The sequence below is a fragment of the Camarhynchus parvulus genome, chromosome 3, assembly GCF_901933205.1.
Source record: "Camarhynchus parvulus chromosome 3, STF_HiC, whole genome shotgun sequence".
Lineage (NCBI taxonomy): Eukaryota > Metazoa > Chordata > Aves > Passeriformes > Thraupidae > Camarhynchus > Camarhynchus parvulus.
In genome coordinates, this window is record NC_044573.1 from 87,154,679 (window position 1) to 87,177,031 (window position 22,353).

A 22,353-nucleotide genomic window follows, 5' to 3' on the forward strand; every position below is an offset into this window, starting at 1 on the left:
GCCAGCTCCTTCAAAGTCATTGAAGAATGAGTATAACAGAACCAAGAACTGACAGTAGGAATTCATAGGCTCAGCAATGATTGTTTGTCTACCTTTTCATCCTGGGATCTGTTAGCTAACTCATTTTTAATCTTTATAAAGTATGCTATATTGATTTTTTTACTAGTCTGCTCCCTGTTCAGAATGTGTGGTATCAACCAAAACAAAGTCTTCCTATTCTCTAGGAATACTGAATTTAGGCAGCTATTTAATCTGCATAATCTATTATTTATGTATTTAACAATCAAATTTGTAATCTTGTTGAAAGAAAGAATGAGTCTTGTGACAAGTTTTTCACAAATTCATGTTTTTTCCAAATATGTATGCCTTTTTAATTCCATTCCTTACTATTCATAGGAATCATAGAATGGCTTGGGTTGGAATGGAAGCAACCTTAAAGATCATCTAGTCCCAACCCCTCTACTATAGGCAAAGAACCTTCCAGCAGACAAGGTTGCTCAAAGCTCCACCCAACCTGGCCTTGAAGACTTCCAGGGATGGGATATCCACAACTTCTCTGGGCAGCCTGTTTCAGTTCCTCACCACCCCCACAGTAAACAATTTACTCCTGATGTCTAGTATAAACCTACTCTCTTTCAGGTTAAATCTGTCTCCCACCTTGTCTTTTCACTGCATACTTTTGTAAAAAGTCCCTCTCCATCTTTCTCTTCAGGTACTGGGAAGCTACAATTAAGTCACCCCTAAGCCATCTCTTTTCCAGCCCGAACTATCCCAATTCTTTTAACCTTTCCTGATAGGAGAGGTGCTTCATCCCTCTGATGGCCCTCCTCCAGACTAGCTCCAAAAGGTTGATGTCCTTCTTGTGCTGGGGACGTCAGAGCTGCACGCAGCGCTGCAGGTGGAGCCACTACTGGTGACAGAGAAAGAAACTTTATGTCAAAAAAGACATTACTTAATTTTTTTGCAACTTGGAAGCAAATAGTGGAATTACAAATATGGAGGAAAGCTGGAGCATGAGTGTGATTGTTATTGATTACCAAATGGTCATTCTCTAAATCTTTCTCCACTAGCAAAGACCATGACAAGCTCCTTAAATAGGGCTCTTTTTGTGTACATAATAATCACGCGTTCCCACATTGTCAGGAGAGTTTGAATCACTTCTCAATATTCATACCTCAACTAATATAACCTTAGGTGTTTTCATTAGCTGCAGAGGATCTAATCTTTGTTTATGGTGTTTACAAACTCTACCCTTCTAATTGATGTAAGAGAGATGCTGATCCTGCCTGTATATCTGAGCATATTTCACTCTGTAACATATTTAGACTAAAAGGTTCACTCAAGTTCCCTGTGGAATAGGAAAGAATTTTTTTCTTTGTTTTACAAGGAACTAAAGCAAAGTGAGTAGGTCTATAGAAACAGGAGGAGGTATTCCAGGTATGGTGCATTGAACTTTGAAGGCAGTTGAGAAGGCTGCACACTGATAAAAAACAATTGGGTAGCCTAAAGTACTGTCTAGAGCTAAGCACTCCATATACAGTGTCAGTGACTGAATATCTGCCTCTCTATCATGCTTGTGTTGGAAGTAGAGCAGCATCATAACACTTCCTCCATTCCTATGGAGGTGCAGACCCTGCACTGAAATGCTTGACTGAGCTAGTTGTGCCATGTCCCAATAGAAATGGCGCTTTTATCAGACTCATTAAATTATTCAGATATGAAGTGAACAGATTGCCTGAGTAAGAGGGGATTTTATCAGTCATGGAGGGACAAGTTCAGACCTATCCCTTCTCCTTTAGAGATTGTACACTTGGCAAAGTATGAAAATATTTCAAGAAGTGATGACCAGAAGCCAGGAAACCTATCATGCTGTTTAACTGGCACTTCTGGGTTCTGTTGAACTGCTTTCTGCCAGCTGAGCCCATTTCAGAATGGCTGAGGGGTAGTTGCTGTATCGAGATCCCAAGCTGGATGTCTGAAACATCCTCAGCGCAGTGAATGCACCTCAAGCTGCAGTGAGATCTCACAATCTTCAAATCCAATGAAACCTCCCATTTATCTGCTCAGCCCTCTTAGGGATTTTCCCACCAGTGTTGGGAAACCCACAGTGTTCCCATTTTAGCCTAACTTTCAAAGCAGCACAGAAATGAGGCAGCCTCATTAGCCACTGATTTTTTAATGGCTGCTTTAACTCTGTGCTTCCTCCCACCACAGCCTTCCACAGCCTTTAATTTACAAACATCTTGAATATATCTGGAATCTAATGTAGAAAGGTCTAAAGGGAAGTGCCTGTGTAAGAGAGGGTGAGAAACAGAGGAGAAGCCGAGAGTCAGAAGAGGGATGGGCAAGCTGGAAGTAGGGTTGGGGGAGAGATGAGGAGGGAGCTGGGGATGAGCTGAAGCGGGGGGGAGGAAGAGGGGGGGAGGCGTGCAGAGATGCGGGGGTGTGTGAGGGTCCGTGTGCATGGTTTGGGGAACAAAAATCGACATCGTCTGAAACGGACGTGACTTTTCCAGCGGGGGCGGGTGCACTCCGGCACCTGAGGCATGCAGCCTACCCCGACCAGCCCTTTCCGCGACGGTGCAGGGGGTGAAGCCTCCCCCGCGAAGGCTGCACCCCTTGCCCGGTCGGGGAAAAGGCTCGCCAGGGCGGGTTGGGGACCGACGCGGATCCCCAGCCTGTTCCCGCATTGGTTCCCGTAAGTTCCCGCGTCATTTTTCTCCCCACACCCCGCTTTTCGCACTGGCAACCACAAGCCTCGATGGACGGGCGGGAGAAAGCTCGGATGCTCTGAGAGGGTCTGGGTTTGGGTTTGTTGGTTGTTGTTTTTTTCCCAGCCTCGGGAATAACCACTAGGGATGTCCGGAATTCAACCAGAGGATGGTTCCCCTCCGTACAGGAATTGGACGAGTGGGTCGGAACTAAATGAAACGCGGGAGGCTCTTTTAACCCCTTCCTCCGACTACGATGATGAGGAGTTCCTGCGATATCTCTGGAAGGAGTATTTGCATCCCAAGGAATATGAATGGGCGCTGATCGCCGGCTACATCGTCGTATTCATTGTGGCTCTCGTTGGGAACGTCTTGGGTGAGTCGAGCTCCCCAAAACTTCCCGTTCTCCCTTCCCGAGATGGGTTTTGCGCGGAGGGTGGCTGGAAACCGGGGTGGGTTTGGCACACCCCGCTGGAAAGGCGGCAGTCCCCAGCCGAGGGGGAAAGTTCGGGCTGCGCGGAAGGGGCCATAAAAAAATCCGCTCCCCCTACGCGGGCGAGGGGCTGTGGCGGCGGCCGCCGGCGCGCACGGAGAGCGGGCTGGCGGAGCGCGCCGGGGCGGCCCGGCGGCGGAAAGCCGCGGCTGCCGGCCGGCTCCCGCCCCTGTCCCCCGGGCCGAGGTGCTGAACCCTCCCGGCACGGCGGCGGCTCCGCCCCACAGCCCGCTCCGGAGGATGCTGCTCCCTCGCGGAGCCCCGGCCCGGCGCTGGGGATATCGAGCGCGGGGCGGTTCTCCCGGACAGAGACAGGGACGCGGGCGCCGGGACAGCGCCCGGCCCGTGGCGGGAGCCGGCGGGGCCCCTCAGCTGCCGGAACGCGCGGCTCCTTCCCCGGCGGCGCAGCAGCGGCCGCGCTCCGTCCCCCGCGATGGGAGCGGGGCCGTGGGGCGGGGGCGAGGCGGCCCCTCCCGGGCGCTCATTGAGGGAGCGAGGCGGGGCGGCGCCTCTCCTGGAGCCCGCCTCCTCCCGCTTCCATTCATCCTTGAAGGAGGCGGCGGAGGCGCCGGGGCTGATCGGCGGCCGCCTCGAAGGGAGCGGTAGGGGCGCTGGAGTGTGGCGGAGAGCTGAGGAGAGCGCAGGGAGGGAGGGCACGGGGGGGCTGTGGCGGCGGACGGGAGCGGCAGGGGGGCCTGGCCGTCAGCAGCCCGCCCGCCGCCCCCCACCGTTCCTCACCGCTCCGCATCTCTCCTCTCCGCTCCCCCGAGCGCGCTGCCGCCACGGCGGGGGCTCTCTGTGCTGGTGCAGGGGAGGGCGGCCACGCGTGTGCACACACCCGCCCAGGGCGGCCGTGCCCCCGTCCCAAGGCGGCCGTGTCCCCGTCCCAAGGCGGCCGTGCCCCGGTCCCAAGGCGGCCGTGCCCCGGTCCCAAGGCGGCCGTGCCCCGTCCCAAGGCGGCCGTGCCCCGGTCCCAAGGCGGCCGTGCCCCGTCCCAAGGCGGCCGTGTCCCCGTCCCAAGGCGGCCGTGCCCCCGTCCCAAGGCGGCCGTGCCCCGGTCCCAAGGCGGCCGTGCCCCCGCCCGGGCTGCGGGTGGCCGGGGGAGCGGAGCAGGCGCTGCCCTCAGCAGTTCTGCGTTTATGAATGGACGCGGCGTGGCCGCCGGAGCCGGCTCTGCCAGGCGGACCCCTATGCTGCGGTCAGGCCACTGGCATTCCCGGCGTCCATCCCGTGATACTGCCGCGAACGGAGCGCGCTGGGCCCCGCCCCGCCATACGGGTCTTTCATTCATGGTTTTCAGAAGGAATTGTGCGTGTCAGGGCTGTCACTGCAAACTCTACAGGCTTCCCAAAGTGAGATGCGAACGAGACTGCAGCCCAAGGCAATATTTTAAAGGCATTTTTTAAAATTTCAACGGATTGATGATAGTGGTTTGGTTTTTTTTAGTAATTCCGTAGCGTTGCCCTAAGTGCGTGTGTGCACGTTTGCTCAGTTCATTGCTCGGCAGCCAGCTTGACCGACAGTGTGAAGATAATAACCCTGGCAAAGATAATGACCCTTTATTTTAAATTGGGATAAAAGCTGTCCTTTTTCATGATTTTGAGCAAAGACTATTTTAGGAGAACCACCTGTACTTACCTGTTATCCTCCACCGATCCTGTAGACAAGCTTCAGAATGCTGTCCTCTCACCTGTAAAAATTCAAGGTCAAATCTTCAGCCATAGGAGCTTTCACTCTTTTCCCCTCTGAAGCCACGAGGAGAAAAGCTTTCCTCTCTGTGCACTCACAAATAGAGATTATTCCACTACGGATGTGCAGCTATTCTTTCCTTGCATTTGTGTACATTAACTCTTTGCTTGGGATGGAAACTGGCATCTGGCTCTGCACCCACCTGGATTCCATCTTTTACTGGATGGAATGTCCACCTTTTGTCCTCTGAAATCTCTCTCTCCAAGTTGTAGTACATGGTAGCAAATCTCTGTCTTAAAATGGACAGAGAAGTAGCTGAACACCTTTCTGTCCACTCCGCTAAATGACAGTAAATCCTGCAATAGATCATTCAGCTTTACACCTGGACTCAATGATCTTAAAGGTCTTTTCCAACCCAAATGATTCTATGATCCTCCTCAAGCTGTTTGCTCCTTATTGCTGGTCCTGTTCTTGGAGGAATTGTTGGTGGTCTCTGCAGGTGCTTGGTAGCTGAATACTGTCTCATCTTCATTCAAGAAAGCTCACACTGCACTGATTGCAGGCTCATGTGATTCTGAGGAGAGAAATGGATGTGATCTAATGCTCTTTACAAAGACATTTTTGAGGAACTTTTTTACTACATGTGAAATCTGATGTAGAACAGTACACATGTTGATATCTCTGAGAAACTGATTTCTGCTAGTTGAAAAATCCATATTCAAGCTTAATCTGGGATTTAGTCATGGACCTTCTCAAAGAAGAGCAGGAGTGCTTCTAAAGAGCGTTTTAGTGGCTTCTAGTGCTTTATAGTATCATCCTTAATGCTTTATAGTGTCATCCTTAATGATGCATTGGGTTCCTTTGCTTACATTTGACCAGTGTTGAGGAGCTCGTGGCATGTGGAGTCACTGCTTTTGTCCTATTTTTAACACATCCTATTCAAATAACACTTAAGTAACTGGGGAAAACCCTCCGTTTGCTTCTTATTTTGGTTTGTGCACTTAAATATTAGTAATAAACTGGATTGAAGCATTCTGACAGTTAATTAACAACCAAGGGTGGAATCAGAAGCTTGAACTTTGATTGACATGTATGGGGTTCTTGAGTGAGATACACAGCAGGAATTCCACTAATAATAGCATATAACAAGGGCTGCGTTGCTTTCAATTTAATTAGGAGAGTTGACCCAAACTGTCTGAGCTGCTGTGTGCACCAGTTTAAGTGAAAAACATTAGCAAGTCTCTGTATTTGAATGCAGGTTTCAGTATTGCACACAATGCTTCATGTCAATGATGCTCTTGTATGCCTGGGTAGGCTGCTCACCAGGTATTTCAGTGTAACTCAAGGAAAAGAAACAGATTTTAAGATGATTTTATTATATATTTACATGAACATTAAGGGAATCTGAAATTTAGATGGCAATATCAGTATGATGATTTATCCTATTTTCTTCTTCACTTGGTCACTATTTATCACTAGAAGCAGAATAAGTATGGAGGGTCAGGATTTTCTGTTTTGCAAATAAGACCAGAAAATTTCCTTATTACTGCAGTTCAATGAAACTCTTGCAATTTCTTTTCACATCTAGTGCAAAATGTAGGACTTCTTAATGTAGAATGTATGTTGAATGTAAAGACCTTTTTCTTCTTTATTTGAAAACAGGTCATTAAAAACATTGGTTGAAAATAGGAAACTAGATAATTAAAGAAGAAAAGGTATTTTTAGGATGTCTGAAGGTCTCTGGTTACTGATGCTATTCCAGGCTGATTAGTTGCAGTAGTTAATAACTGGAGTAAGACTACAAGGTAATGTACAACTACATACATTTAACTCTGTTTATACATATGAAGAATGCAAATGACCTTTGTTGAAGTTATTCATTCATGTGGGTCAGGATTTTTCTAATGAAATGGCTTCTCTCAGGGAACATGCATTCATCAAAATGAAAATGTGCAGCAGAGATCACTTGGTTTGATCAAGGACGGAAGGCAAAACAAGCAACCTTCTGGCATCCCCCCAGCTGGGCTGCTGGGCCTCTTGGCAGCAGCCCTTCTCAGAGCTGGCAGGAGCTGCAATCTTTAGCACATACAGCCTGCCAGTGCCCAGCTTGAAAGTCCTCAACACTGCTGGCTTCCAAGGGTAAGGGGCCATGCACTATATCAGTGAGAAGTCTCAGGAACTTTATTTACTCACACAGTTTGGTGATACTTGTTTTTCATTCCAGCTCAGAAAGAGATTGTGAGAGACTTACCCCTCTCTGGATAGATGTATTATTTATTATCTGTTTTACAGTAACTGCTACTTTTGCTGAGATCTGTAAGAACCCAACTATGCTCCTTTCTTCAAAGAGTTCAGAGTCTGACTCATCGAGTTCAACAGCCTCCATTTGATTTTTCTAGGACTAGAGCAGAAAAAAAAATCAGTGTATGGCTCTAATACCAGAGTCCTGCTCAATGCCTATGAATAGGCAGCTCTCTCAAATGCTGCTCTGTTGTAATTTTAAAGACATCCAGTGAATACTGAGGTCTAGGCATACATGCCTATGTTGGTAGAATTGGATGAGTCATGTATTCTCTTAAATGATCTTCATGAATCCTATTTTGTTGCTGTAGATGAGGCATATTTCATTTAATTACATTTTAAATTATTACATTTCATTTTTTCAGATTCCATGGGGAACCTGGCACTGAAAGGACTTTGTTTGTAATATCAGCATGAGAGTCACCTTTATCTCTTGGATGAATAACTAGAATGGCTTTATCACTGTTAAGAAGACAGCATATAGGAAATTAGATAATATGTATATATTTTTTCTACCTAAGAGAATGTATGAGCTCAATTTATAGTAGAGTTTGAGTATCAACTAAAGTACATTGCTATTTGCATAATATAGGGATTACTCACCATTTTTCAAAACAGAAAAAAAATTGAAGGGTTTAAGATGTTTTTTTTTTTGTTGTTGTTTATAAAGCATATTTTATTTTTTGTGTTGCATGTCAAATTTGTTTTTTTGGACATAAGCAGCTGACTTACTGCCTGTCTCACAAGTGGAATGTGTCAGAAAAGAGCTATGATGGACTGTTCCCCAGGGGAAGGTGTGCCAGGAGCTGAGGGCAGCTGCAAGACTGACAGGGCAGTGCACTCACCAACACAGTCCCACAGTGCCTGAGAGCTTGGTAGGTCTGAGGATGTGTACCAGGTTTCAGTCACCTCCCAGCAACCATCAGACTGTTCTGATGAAACAGGTCTGAGGTTAAGCCAGAAAATCAAGTCCATGGATGAGTTTTACAATCAAATTCAGCAAGGCAAAACCATGCTTGCAACCAGGTCTTTGCCTGAGCCTAGTGTGAGAGCCTGAGCTTAAATGCAGCTCTGGGGCAAAAGGCTGACTCCCCAAAGAGTACTCCAAAACTCCAAAAGCTCTTTTCCCAGAAGTCTGGTCCCAGCTTAGGTGCTGCCCCATGCCAGAGCTGGCCTCCAGCATGGACAGCCAACTCCTGGGCAGGGGGCACAGGTAGCAGAGCCTGGGGGTGCTCCCATCTCTGACAGAGCTGTGCTCTTTCTCCTGGTTCTTAGCACAGTAGGACTGCAAGGATTTTAGCTAGTTTGTGGAATATTACATTGACAATGAGAATCTGTGATACAGATTCAGAAGTGGTATAGTATGCAAGATGGAACATGTCACTAGCATAGTGAATTGTATTTTCTTTGTATATCCTGCAGAAAAGGCAGTAAGTCTTACATCTCCAGTAGAAACAGACGTGGGCATGGAAAGGTTTTTCCTAGTGCAACTCATGTTGCAGTGACTGATGGATGCTTTTTGAAGCATATTTTTTCAAAGTTGCAGAGCATTTCAGCTGTGAAACACACCTTCATTTTAATGTCATGCAGCTTTCAACTGAATCGGCCAAGTGTGAAATCTTTTTATCATAGTGTCATATACAGTATGACATCTAAATTTCTGACTCTTCCACCTGTAATAGGAAGTGTAGATAAAGATTTTGTAGGCTTTATTTATAATAATATCAATTATTATTATTAAACATCTAGTCAATCAGTATAGCCAGCTTTGCAGATATGACTGGGTTTGCCAGTTAATACTGGTAATGATTTGGGGGGTGGGGGCTGGATATTTTAAACCAATCTGTTTGCCTTAATCAATACAGTTAGATTAGGAAAACTCTGTGATGGAACCTTTCTCTTCCTCCAGAGCTGACCAAACCAGGCATTTTGGGCAGTCTGTTTTTATGGCTTCGCTGATTCTCTGCTAATAACTTCCATTTCCATTAGATTGTTGAATGCCTAAGATTATGTAATGTGGCTGAGTTAGAAAATTATTCCAGTGCCAGTTAGATGGTTGTGCTTTTACTCCCAGTTGTGATCCATACAAATAAGCTTCCACTACACAGAGTTCAGTTCTTGTTTTCTTCTCTAATGCCTTGATAAGCCAGTTCTTAAGATTTAGAAGTGTTCTGGAGCAGATGAGTAACCCAAAACCCACAACTCTTAACTCTTTGATACAATAGAACATGTAGCAGTTAGAAAACCTCAGAAAACATATTGCTGCAAGGAAACTAGCTGCTGTTATCTCTTTTTTTATTTATGTAGATCCTCACTGTCTTTTGTGGGTGACAGTTCCCCATTAGTACATTCCAGTGAAGCCGATGTTCAACAAAATACTTTGGGATTTCATGTGTCCTATGTTATTCAATTACATTTGTTACAGTTTTGGTATTTTTCCTGTGTGATGGAACCTACACATGCACACTTGTTTATATGTGATACATAGGGAACATGACCTAGCCACCTGCTCCTTAGGATTTCTTCACACATGTTTGAACACATTTAGTGTTTCCTGTTGATGAGGAGCTACTGCCTCACTGATAGGCCATGTAATTCCTTAGCTCAGAGTATTGTCTGTCTTTTAAGCTATCACATCATGTATTCAAGGACAGTTCTTATCTGCCAGGCATTGTTACCAGACACAGGATTTTTTTTTCAGTATTTCCTCTATAATAAACATTGTGTAAACCGGTGTATTTTCTTTGTGCCATTCTTTCTATTACTTTTCAATGTAAGCCTGGTCTCATGTTGGTCTCCTTTCTGTCAGATAAGATTAGTTATGTAAAAATGAAGTAAGGTATGAGCTTAGAGCTTAATAGTGGGTAAGAGATGGACAGCCTAAGGGTTAGATAGCTCCCTATTCACAGAAGATATTGCTTTGTTTTAGATCTTTTGTTGTTTAAATAGTTTGTTTTCTCATTGCTGGTTTTAAAAACCCCCAATTAAATATCCTCTGCAATTTAAAATGATTCTTTCCCCTTAATCAAGATCACCAATGAAATTATTGGAAGACTCATGAGAAGCCTTCCTTAAATAAGCTTAGTCTTAAGCACCTAATTTTTAGACTTTTAAGTCAAAGCAGAAGAATCCTTAATCAGGAGTCATTCATAATGAAGGTAGTTTTAATGACAGCATTTTTCCTTCCAGCAGTATACATTCAGTCTTTCCACAGGGGCTCTAGCTCTCCAGAATTCCCTTTGGTAGCATATCTACTTGGCCTTCCTTTCAACCTTGTGTTGCTTAACATCCCACCACTCAGATCTTGAATTGCAGCAGGTAGTATCACCAAAGGAGAACAAGAGGAAGAATTCCATATGGAGAACCAATTAATTGTGAGGAGAAAACAATTGGGGGTGGGTGGGTTAGGAGATAGAGAATAAAAAAAGAAAACTATTTATCACATGTTTTGTCACTGGTTGTAAACTAAGAGTAAAGTTTTTTAGAAGCTTTCTGCCTAATGCATTTGGAGATGCTGATTACCAGTTCTTATAATCACAGCATCAGTTCCAAATAACTTCTGGATGACTATATTATGACATTTCAGTAAAACAGTTGTGAGACTGAATTACCAAAGCAAAATAAAATCATTGTAGTTTAGAATGAAATATGATAATTCTTTGTTTACTTCCGTCTGGGATTTATTATTCATCAAAAATTAGATAAGAGATAAAGTTGTTCCTTTATACATGAAAATGTCAGTTATTTCTGGTTATGGAAATTGCACTTCTATTTTGGCCAGGAAGTTGCACTGAAAGATGACCCACTGAATAAGAGGTGGACAAGACTTCCGGAGTGTAAGGGAAATGATTTAGGGTTGACATGTAGAAAACAAATTGACAGCTAACCCAGGAATCCACCAGTGGAAGGACTGCAGCACAGTGTTTAATATGCTCAAGACAGCATAAATCTTCCAGGAGGCAAGCAGCTGCACTTTATACCAGATGGAGCCTTTTTATTGTTTTCATATTCAGCTTGAGATACAATGAGCTGTGCTAATTGATTAAACACCATTACAGCCTCTAATTAAAATGCCTCAGGACACAAAACCACAGGGACTAAATTTGTACGTGAAAAATACCAATCTCACTATATTGTCGTATTAGAGAAGGTTTTTTTTCTGCAGGAATATGAGGTGAAGCTTTCTTGATGGATTTCTAATAGCAATCCATCTTAAATTTTAACTTTGATTTTAACCTTTCATTTTTTTGTCCTTTGGAACTTTCCTGTGAGACTTTTTTGGGGAGTGGTAGATCATCAGTGTTTGGAGGATGGGTCCAGAAAGCAGCTTCATTATCACAGAACTATCCTGGCTTATGGAGAGCCTCCACACGTTTTTCCAAAGGCTTTCAGCCTGGCGACTCCAGCTGGTTTCCGAGCCTTTACTGACACTGTGTGGAAGAGGTGGGAACAACAAGCGCTTCCCTTTTTAAAGCTCGGCCGAAGTCTGGAAAAAGTGAAGGGGAATGTCCCCGGTGAGATGAAGCATCTGGGGCAGTCTAACAGCCATTAGAAAAACTGCTGCTCCTTGTGAAACCTGGCCTGCCTGTTTGCACTTGCAGGAATAGCCCTAACTCCGACCGGTTTTGTAAAATAAAAGCAAAAATATGGAAAATTATACAATACATTGGGCAGGTAATTAGGTTCCATTAGCACTGGGAAAAATCATGCGCAGCAGAAGCATGTTTCAGAACTGCTTTTTAACATTTCTCTCCTTTCTAATCCTCTTTTCTTCAGTGTCTGTGTTAACATCACTTTCCCCACTTTCTTTCTCAGTCCCATTTATAGCTAGGAACATCAAAGGCTGCATAAAAGCTTTGCACATAATGTTAAATTGAAGTTTTATTAAATTATTTTTCTATTTCATAGATTTTTTGATGGAGGTCTAAAGAGCTTAGTTTGGGCCACTCTCCCGTGCTCCAACTAAACAGGCATCCTGTTAACACCATGTTATCTCCCAAGTTTTTAGGAAGACTGCTTCTGGCCTCATCTCCTCTTTTGTGATTTTGAAGTACTTTTTGGTAAAATACACTTCCAATTGAGAATCTTTACTACCTTTCTTATCCTTTCTTCTGTTCTTCAGGATAAGTAGAAACTCAAAGCTCTCTGCTATTTCTGTTTGGGTAGGCAGATGGCATTTCACCTCCATGGAACTTTCTTTTCCTAGCCTGTTACTTGAGTGTTTCTGTGTGAGCTGAGTGCTTCTCTGTAAAACTGCCTGGGATGAAAATGTGTAATTAAAGGAGTGTGTATATTAAATTCCTTTGTTCTGACACTTAACTAGCTGCACAATATTCAGTGGCATAGTCAAACCATTTTTCATGCCTATGAAATAGCAGGTTTTGAGCACAGGCTAGAGAATCTTTCTTGATGAGCTGCTAGAACACTATCAATGAAGCTATTGTCCATGACTACTGAGTAACCTTGGACTGTAGTAAACTCAGAAAGAGCAAGTCTGGAAGGAATGTATTCAACTAACTTTATGTCATTTAGGACTTATTTATGACTTTTATCATTATGTCCTATTCAAATAGCTCATAGCAGATCTTCACAGCTTTTTAGCCTTGCACTGAAAGAAAACATTACCAATGCTTGTGGCAGGTTCAAAACAGTACTGCAAACAGCAGAGGACAATGAGGGCAGAAAAAGCTGACTTGGTTTTAAAATACTTTTTTTTCACAGGCTCTCTCTTTTTCTCTCTCTTTTTTTTTTTTTTAATGCATTCATGGAATGAGTTTCTGGGATATTTAATTATTATGGTAGTATGTAAATACTTATGTAAACTTAAAGCTGATTAAGGTGCTCTTGTGCTATGTGCCATAAAAAAAAGGGGAAATATGTTATGCTGTGAAGAAGAGAAGAGGTCAAAAGGGGAAATATACAAGCATAAGCAGAGAAATATAAAGTAACAAATTATCTTGCATTTCTATGCTTGTAAGCTATTGGGCTTTTTCACCTTCCAGGTGCCTATCCCCATGGATTAGAATTCAAGGGAATTTGGGGGTAGTTTCTGTGCCTTGGCTTTCCTGAACACTCTACACCCTGAGTAGCAAGAGACACAGTCTTTTATGTTACTCTGAGGAGCAGCAAATACTGAAGTTCATCTGAATTCCATCTGTGTTAAGGCAGTGGGATCTGGAAGGTTTAGTACACGGCAGGGAATTAGGAGTCCAAGTTTCTCATTCTGTGTCTGATTTACTGTAGGGCCTTTAACAACTTCTGTTCTGCCCTTCACTTTCTTTGTGTCCGAGATGAATATGGTAGTAATTCTTAGATCTCTGGGGTATCACAAAGTTTCATTTGCTCATACAGCCTTGAACTCAACATGCAGAATGCTATGAATTGATTTCTGATACAGCTGGCTGCCAGTGAGATTGACCTCATATTTGTCAATTTAATGGATTTGTTTTACCAGAAATAATGTTTATGTTCAGGTCTTTTTCACATGGACCAGTGCAGGAATGGGAATAGACCTGGTCAAAGACCAAACATATCTGCTTAAACCTTGCACCTTTAGGCACTGACATCCATGGCTGTAAATGATGTACTTGTCTGAACTGGGTAGAACACGGGACTGTTGAAACCATAATGTGAGAAAAAAGTAGCCAAACTGTGAACTTTTAAACAAGTTTTTATTTAATTTTTGCCTGTTGATAAAAAGAATAAGAAGTACAGAAAAACATTGCCACTTAACATCAACTTTTGTCCAACTAAAAGACAGGACCATACTTTCAATGTGAATTGCACTTAAGACAAAATACAGCCATAAGTAAATGTCCAGATCTTCAAATTTTTAGAATTAAATATTAAAATTATCTAAAGTGAAATGGTTTTTTGCATTTTTTCCCCCCGCATTGCATTTCTAACTGCACACAATGTTCCAGAGGGGCAGCAATATTAGGTGCTGCCTCTGTACTATCAGACTATAACTGGTAACCCCATGCAGGAGTGACAGTGATAAAGTTCTGATTTGTTATGTTGTAATTGTCATGCAATGCTGTAGAAATAATTACTTTGGTAGGTACTTTAAATCTTCCAAATGGGAAGAAAATGCAATCAATATGATGTTTCCTTTAAGCCTTTAATTCATAAGCCTTGCATTTTAGGTATCTGAGGCCAAAACTAAGAAAACCTGAAATTCTGCATTCGGGAAGAAAACCATAGAAGAAATTTATACTGTTTTCTTTTCAAAACCCATCCAAGAACAGTGAAGATCTTTGTAGAGAGGTTTTCATTTGCATTCATGACAGCATGATACATATATAGCAAAAATTAAATTTATACAAGTGACAGAATCCAGAGCTATCTTTGCAACACATTAAAATATATGAAGAGCATATGTTGCATCACAACAGAGGTTTTAGATGAACCTTGGAAGCCTATATCTTAAGAGAGTTAATAAAATCACCTGATCTTAGAGAAACTAAAGGCCACCTAGCTTCTCCCTTTCTCTGTGTCCTAGTCTAAGTGCCTAAACATATCCCCCATGAAGAAGTACTGCAATCTCAGTTCCCAGCACCACACTGGTAAGATCTTGAAAGCCTATTCTGCCAGTTTTGGTCACTGCACTCTCACCAGAAAGGTTCAATTCCATCTGAAAGTGCCCAGAGAGCAGCGACAAGGGTGATTGCAGAAGTTCTAGGAATGACTGAGAGTAAAAGATAAAGAGATCTGAAGTTTTGAGAAAATATATAACAAGAATCCTTACATATGTGAAGCATTGCTACAGGAAAAAAAACTCTTCCTCATTCCTGCCTATGTGCAGGAAAAAATGTATGCAAATAGCAGCAAAATAAAAGTAGATTAGACATGAGAAGAATTTTTTTTTTGTAGGGAAGATAATTAAACAGTGCAGCACATTTAAGAGATGTGTGGTATCTTCAGATATAGCACATTTTCACATGTAAACTTGCCAACAGTTGCTTAGTTGTAGTCTTGCTGTAGTTCTGTTGTTCTAGAGACATAAGACAAGATTTGTGGAATGAAGTCATATATTTTATGAGATCAACTGATACAGCTGGAAGATAGACAGAAGTTTTCAGGCACATAATCCTTCTTAGGATCTAAAGAAGCATCTGATCTCAAGAGCTTGTGTGCCTTAAAGTTTGTGTATTTTTTTTCCAGCTGTTTTAGATAGTTTAATGACTATAAGAGAGTGGCTTAGCTCTGGCAGATTCCATTTTAGATTTGGGCAACCTCTTGAGGACCTTTTTAGCTCAATTTTTTAACATTCTCTGATCTGTTTAGTATATCTAAATTAAGCACTGTGCCATATCCTGACAGATTAGGAGACTTTGAATCTTCATCTAGATGTGCATGATGGATGAATAATTGTTTGCAGGGAAGACCCTTTGATGTACAATGAATTGTATTCTTGTCATACAAAAAGTATTGTGGTGTTTCTGGAAAATTTTGGGCATTGGTTTTTAAAGATCTTTGGGTGAATGAATTGAAAAATCTAAATAATTCAAAAGCTTTTGATTGCACCAGTCACTAAAGGTTTGACTTCCAAAATTATTTTAAAAATTACTTTTCTGCTACTTTCCTTGATTTAATTATGGCATTTTCAATTCAGCAGCTTATGAATTTAGTCTAGTGATTTTAAAGATTGATTTACCTCATTTCTAAAAGTCTTTCAGTTTGAAAAAGAGTGACATAAAACACACAAAACAACCTTTAAAGGCACATCTTAAAAAGTGTCTGCTACACGCTGCATTTGATCATCATCAAAAATGTAACATTTAATACAGCAAAAATTACTTTTATTAACTTAATTCAAATCACAGTTACCCAGAAAATTGTTACAGACTCTCTGCAGATGCAATAGATATATTAAATCCAGTAAAATATTTTATAAAATTATATTTGTACAAGATTCTGTGTTGTAGTAATTTGATTTAAGCATCATGCTGTCATAATAGAAAATAGATAAACATTTGCAGGTAAAGATGAGTATTGCTGTAGAGTAGAGCCAATGGCTTGAAAGAGAAATGAAGTTGTATGAGTAGTTAGTGAAGATTAACTAGCAGAGAAGTAAGATGTTTTATATATTGGATTATTTCCCACCCTGCAGTCTGTGGAAAGCTATTCTTTGTGTAACAAGAATCTCTCTACATGTACGCTCTTGTTTCTACTCTAAAAGAAAACACGTGGTTCTTGCATATTATGTGTTAAACAAAGGACACAAACATTTTCTTAATTCCACTAAGTCAAATGTTTTCCTCTTAAAGCATTTCCTAAGTCATTTCCATCTCACTAACTTGTCTTTCCAAATTCAGTTTGCCTTGCAGTGTGGAAGAACCATCACATGCGGACTGTTACCAACTACTTCATCGTGAATCTCTCTCTGGCTGACATTCTGGTCACAATTACTTGTCTTCCAGCAACTTTAGTTGTGGACATCACAGAAACGTGGTTCTTTGGGCAGACCCTCTGTAAAGTGATTCCCTACTTACAGGTATTATTTTTCTGTTTGTGTACACATTACCCATGTTATGAAAACCAGAAATGACAACAGCATCTTCCTAATACTTCTAATCCAATGAAAGTCCATAACTGATACTGAGTAGGTGTCTCAGAGTACATGCTGAGGCCTAAAATACTGTTCCACTTGGGAATATGATTATGCATAGTAAAGACTGGTTTTCATCCATCTGATTATTGGACTTTCGCAATGCATCTTTTTGGGACTTTTTTTTCAGATGCTCTTTACTTTTTGTGATCTTTTTAATTATTCAGAAGGGATGTAAAGCAATAAAAATATCTGTAAATAGAAATAAAGTGATTAATATTCTCTCTGTGTGGGTCTGAACAGCTACACAAGTGTCCAGGACAGAGAATCCAACTTCTGAAGGCAGTATAAACTTTTTTTATGTTTACTGAATTTGTGTCAAAGTATCCAGGTTCACTGGGAGTTGATCAGATTTTCTGCCTTAAGCAGTAATTGCTTCTCATTTACCCATGGACTTAACTAGTTTTGAAATAATTTGCATCATTTGTACCTTTTCTAAGAATAGGTGAATGGATTAACTGATTGGGTAAACTAGAATGACAAGTGCTTGGCTTTGTGGTCATTAAAATTCAGAAGAATTAAGCAGTACTCAGAGTGTGGGCAGATCATCAGCTCTGTGCCTCCAGCAGAATTTATATTTGCAGAAGATACCTTGATGGCCAAAGAACTATAGTGTCAAAGGCAAAGTTCTCCAGCAGCTATGACCTCTACTTGATACAATCAAAATCACAACCTTTTTTTTTTTCAAAACCTCCATTGTAGTGAAAGAAAATCTGAAGAGTGATCACCAAGCATACAAATTGAAACAATAAAACTAAAGTGATAGGTTATTTCCTTTACTGAATAAAAGGTAAAATGTCTTAGTCTGCCTTAAGCTGATTGTTGTAAAGGACTTTTTCATGAGATCCTGAATTTCAATGTTCTTGTAAAAAACAAATTAAAATGATGGCTCTGGTATGCTAATATAACATAGAAACCAACAAATAATATTTTTCTACAAAGAAAAAAAGATAAAATTCACTGTCTAATGTTTGAAAAGTTTTTTCAGATAAAGTTTTATACATTCCCAGTTGATTAAATTTTCTATTTCAAAATTTGATTTTCCAACACCCATTCTGTTTAGTTAGCATCTCAATGTGTGAATTATCTTGTGGATTCTAGTAGGAGTACAGCAGATGAGGATATCTGTTGTAATTCTGTAAGAAGTTATTTTAAAAGGAGTCTTTGTCTGAGAGTCTATTTAACAATTGCAGATAAAGAACTAACCGTGTTGAAAATATAAATTTTTAAAACTCTGGGGGGAAAGTATGGTAAATAATTTTTGAAACTGTAGGTAAAAACCTCATATTTATATAATATTTCTTTTTCTTTAGACAGTTTCAGTGTCTGTGTCTGTCCTAACACTCAGCTGCATTGCTTTGGATCGATGGTATGCAATTTGTCACCCTTTGATGTTTAAAAGCACAGCCAAGCGAGCAAGGAACAGCATTGTAATTATCTGGATTGTGTCCTGCATCATAATGATTCCTCAGGCTATTGTTATGGAGTGCAGCAGTGTGTTCCCAGGATTAGCCAATAAAACCACCTTGTTCACAGTGTGTGATGAGCACTGGGGAGGTGAGTCTGTCATTGACCATACGAGCTGACTTTGTACTGCTATAAAGTAATCAAACTATCAGGAGGTGTTAAATGAAGTAATCAAAATATCAGGAGATGCTAATATGAAGTCAACTTGTATAAACATAACAATAAATGTTCTTGATTATATAAGCTTTCCAGGAACTATCATTTTTTTCAAATTTTGTGAAATTTCTGTGGATTTCTTTTGTGTTGTTGAAGCTTAAAATACATTTTAAATTAAGTTTAAATGAATGAGGCTGACTAGTGTCTTGACCATGTTAATGCTTCCCAGAGAGCAGAAGTGTTCTCGCCCTTCAATGCTTATGCTTATATAATTCTGTGACTGATGTACATTGAAAGTTGACAAAGACTTCAGTACTTAGCCTTGAGAAGTAACTATGCAAGAACAGATTTTCTTTTCACCTGATATTTTGCTAATTGCTGGCATTTGACTCATGTTTATAGGTATCTCTTGGGAGTTCAATGCAAATTACATGTCATTGCAGAATTTACAGAGATGTCATCAATATAGGGTAGTGAGTTAATCTAAAATTTGAAATTTGTCATGGACAAAATAATTTAAATATCTTTTTGAAAGTGATCAGTTGCAAATTAGTCTATACAAGAAGCGTAACCCTGTATTTCCAGATTAACTTTGAATCTAACATATTCTGTGTCTGACTGAAGCTGTAAGAAGCTGTAAGGATTGCCAGGGAGTAACTACTTCTATTTTGTCTTCATTCACAGCAAGTGGTGTGAGCCACCCACCCGAATGGCTGGGGCTCGACTCTGGTGGGCCTTGGCACACCTCCAATGCTAACAGAGTGCATGAGTTACATGCTGTGCCTCTGACACTGGATATAATGGCCATCAGTAATACCATTCTTCACACACAGGAAAACAAAGCCAAGTTTGCCAAAACACACAACTAAAAGGTGCCTGTTTAATAGCCTTGAGTCCAGCTGAAGCACAATCAGATATTTTCCCAGAGCTGTCTCTGTAGAAGAAGATTCCAGTCCTATGAACAATTGTGATAAAATACAACTGGCTCACCTGTGTTTAATTATCATGATAAATTAGCTTAAACAGCCTGAACTTCTGAGGACTCTTCCATGTGCTCTTCTGGAAGTTCTTTTCCTGCTAACAGCTTTCACAGAGCCACCAGAGGATTAATGAGAAGACACTGGGTATCATATTCCCTGTTCTTCATCTCCTTCATCTCAGTTAGCCCTCTGGGACAAGGCAAGGGAGCAGAGGTGGCCACTAGCTCATTGGTACTCACTGCTGACAAAGGTGTGCTCTAAGTTCATAGCTGAGAGGAAGCCTCTGTTGAGCTGTACTGTACTTAGTGTTTCATTGGAGAGGACAAATCTGCTCTTTACTTCTGGTGTTCTTCCTTCATCTGTGAAAAATTTTGTATCCCCTTCTGCTGCAGGATACTGCAGTAGTTATGTTACTATTTTCTTTCACAGCATTCATTCCAAGTACAATTTTTGTCCGCTCATTTTAGTGCAGAAGCAATTATTCATGCCTTCATCACTTCAGGGTTAACTCTGCAGCAAAGATTCTTTTAATCTCAGCCTAGGAAAGGATGTGGTTAATTTATTAGGAAGTCAAGAGATCATTTCATCAGGGAATGTAATCTCAGAATTTCCAGATCTGTATTGGCCACTTTTTGATTCCCAATGGAAAAGTGCTGCTTTTGAACTACAGATTCTGTAGTAGGTTTAGAAATATTTTAAATGGTGCTTCTTGTTCAGTTGTGCTGAAGTAGTTGCAGCCTGAGCTGAAGCACCCACTATTCAAAAAAACCCCGAGAAACAAACAACCCAAATTCCCATATGCTTGCAAGACTCTACTCCTATGGAGTGTATTTTTCTAAATTTAAATCTACTGGTCTTCAGGTTATGATGTGAGCCTTCACTTGGGTGTTTGGAGAGATAGAGGGGATTATAGTAAAGGCAAGTATATTTGTGTATAGAATAAATTTTTTTTTTGTCTGGCTTCAGAAAGGGAATACAAACACTTCAATTTTTTAAAAATATTATTTATATCGAGAATGAAAAGAATAATGTTATATTAAAAAGTTTTCTGAAATGGGAAGCTTTTCACTCCACTGAAAGATAACAATCCTATTTTTATCTTGCTGCCTTTTAAATGAATAATTCTTCTAATTGCGATGCACCATCATTGCTAGTTATTCTGCTGGTGCATTTTGGATATCCTTAAAAAATCTCCATGATCTAATAATAGCTTATCATAGTAACTTGAAAGAAGAATCTTTATATGTATTAAATTATGAGCAGATTTCTCAAAATCATGGAATTTCCTAGTAAAAGTAGAGTTAACCATATTTTATCAATGAGGATTATATATACACAGACACATCTCTTTCAGACTATAGCAAATGAAGTGTAATTTAAAAATAATTTCCATTCTCTTGAAAGTTTCTAAGGACTCTGAGTTATTTCAAAGCATAGACTATGCAGTTTTTCTACTGAAAAATAGGGTTTTAAATCATAAAGGTCCACAAAAAGAACAAAAGAAAAGAGTAAGGCAGTGCTTTGAAAAGAGGGGTGAGCCTTAAAGGTGGAAGAAGAAATAAAAAGCTAATATTTTTAAAGAAAATACCTGCATTGTTGGATTTTGTTTTGCCTCTTTTGACTATGCAAATATAGAAGGTCAAAGAAAAAGCTATCTAGGAAGATGTTGAAGGAGAAAGAAATTAATGCTGCTACAAATAACCCATATTTGCAGCGAGAAAGTGGAGATGTAGATGTTGCACACACTCAAGAGACCCTGAGAAAGTCCTATAGGAAAATCAATTTCGAGAAAGGGATTGTATTTGGGGTGTTTATTGCTTTGTTTAGAACTGCATACAATTAATGCTGTCTAAAATTACAGTACATCTGATAAAATCTTTGCAGAATATCGTGTACACCATATGTTCTGAGGATGTTAAACTGTGAATGTTAAAGACTGGGACTGCAAAAAGAGGATGCTTAATACCACTTTCCAAAGTGTTTTGGAAGCCTGTTGTAATTCTGGGACCCCAGGGCCATTGAAGCATGAGGTGCTATGGAAGAGTAACTGGAAGTCATGTCCAGGAAGATGTCAGAGATGCCAAAGCAGGAGACAGCACTGTACCCTACACAGACTTAGGGCCAGCTGCTGGAGACCATAAAAGTCTGATGAGTGTCTGGAGGGAAGGTCTGATCAGTACTGTGACACCTGGGCTCCTCAATGGTGAACAAATAGTCGCCACCCTGACTAATAAGATTTGAGCATGCTGTTGGAAAGCTGCCAGTGACTGCAAATGGAGCAGTAGTTCAGCCTAAAACAGGGCTCAATTTCTTTATAATTGCTTCTGGCATTCCTGAATGTAGAATTCATTGCCAATTCTAGGCTGACGGTTTTTCATCTTGAGTACTGTCTAATAACAATATTTTATTTGGGAATGCAGAAGGATCCAACATGTGACCTATGCAGGCTCACTTAAGGAGCCAGAGTTGGCCACAGCTCTATAATAGTCTGTAATTGCTGCGCTGAATTTGATTATAAAGTGCCAAAATAAAAGAAATGTATATTAAAATGAGTTCACCATGTGTCCAAGTCAGCTAAATACATTGTCTTAGAGCTGTTCAAGAGGAGAGTGTTAGCCAAAGTGCGTTAGCCAAGCCCTTTGCAAATGATAAAAAGAATATGGAGATAATTCTTTCCCAAAACTGCATGGCTGAGTGGAAACAAAGGGAAGACTTAGTGTTCCTTTTCCTCTTGGACTATTCATACAATAGTACAAACCCACATTGTCTTAATTCTGGAAAACAAATAGCTGGAAATTGCAATACTACAAGAAGATTTATACATCCTGTTTATCAAAGTGTTCAGAATTTAATGAAAAACTCTTGGCATATTTTAATGTAGAAGGAAGTTAGACTATTTCAAAACTAAAATTGTGCTGGGTGTTATTGTAAGTTGATAACTCAAGC

At 40.8% G+C, this 22,353-nt stretch overlaps 1 protein-coding gene across 2 annotated transcripts in view; it reads left to right on the forward strand.

Moving 5' to 3' along the window:
• The first annotated feature begins 2,778 nt into the window (after positions 1–2,778).
• HCRTR2 (hypocretin receptor 2) overlaps positions 2,779–22,353 on the forward strand; it is a 33,555-nt gene continuing 13,980 nt past the window's right edge. For both annotated transcript variants that reach the window (XM_030945757.1, XM_030945758.1), the window contains exons 1-3: positions 2,779–3,087; positions 16,512–16,690; positions 18,118–18,361. In XM_030945757.1, the coding sequence (XP_030801617.1) occupies positions 2,859–3,087; positions 16,512–16,690; positions 18,118–18,361 (652 nt within the window). In that variant the 5' untranslated portion in view covers positions 2,779–2,858. The remainder of the gene's footprint in view (positions 3,088–16,511; positions 16,691–18,117; positions 18,362–22,353) is intronic.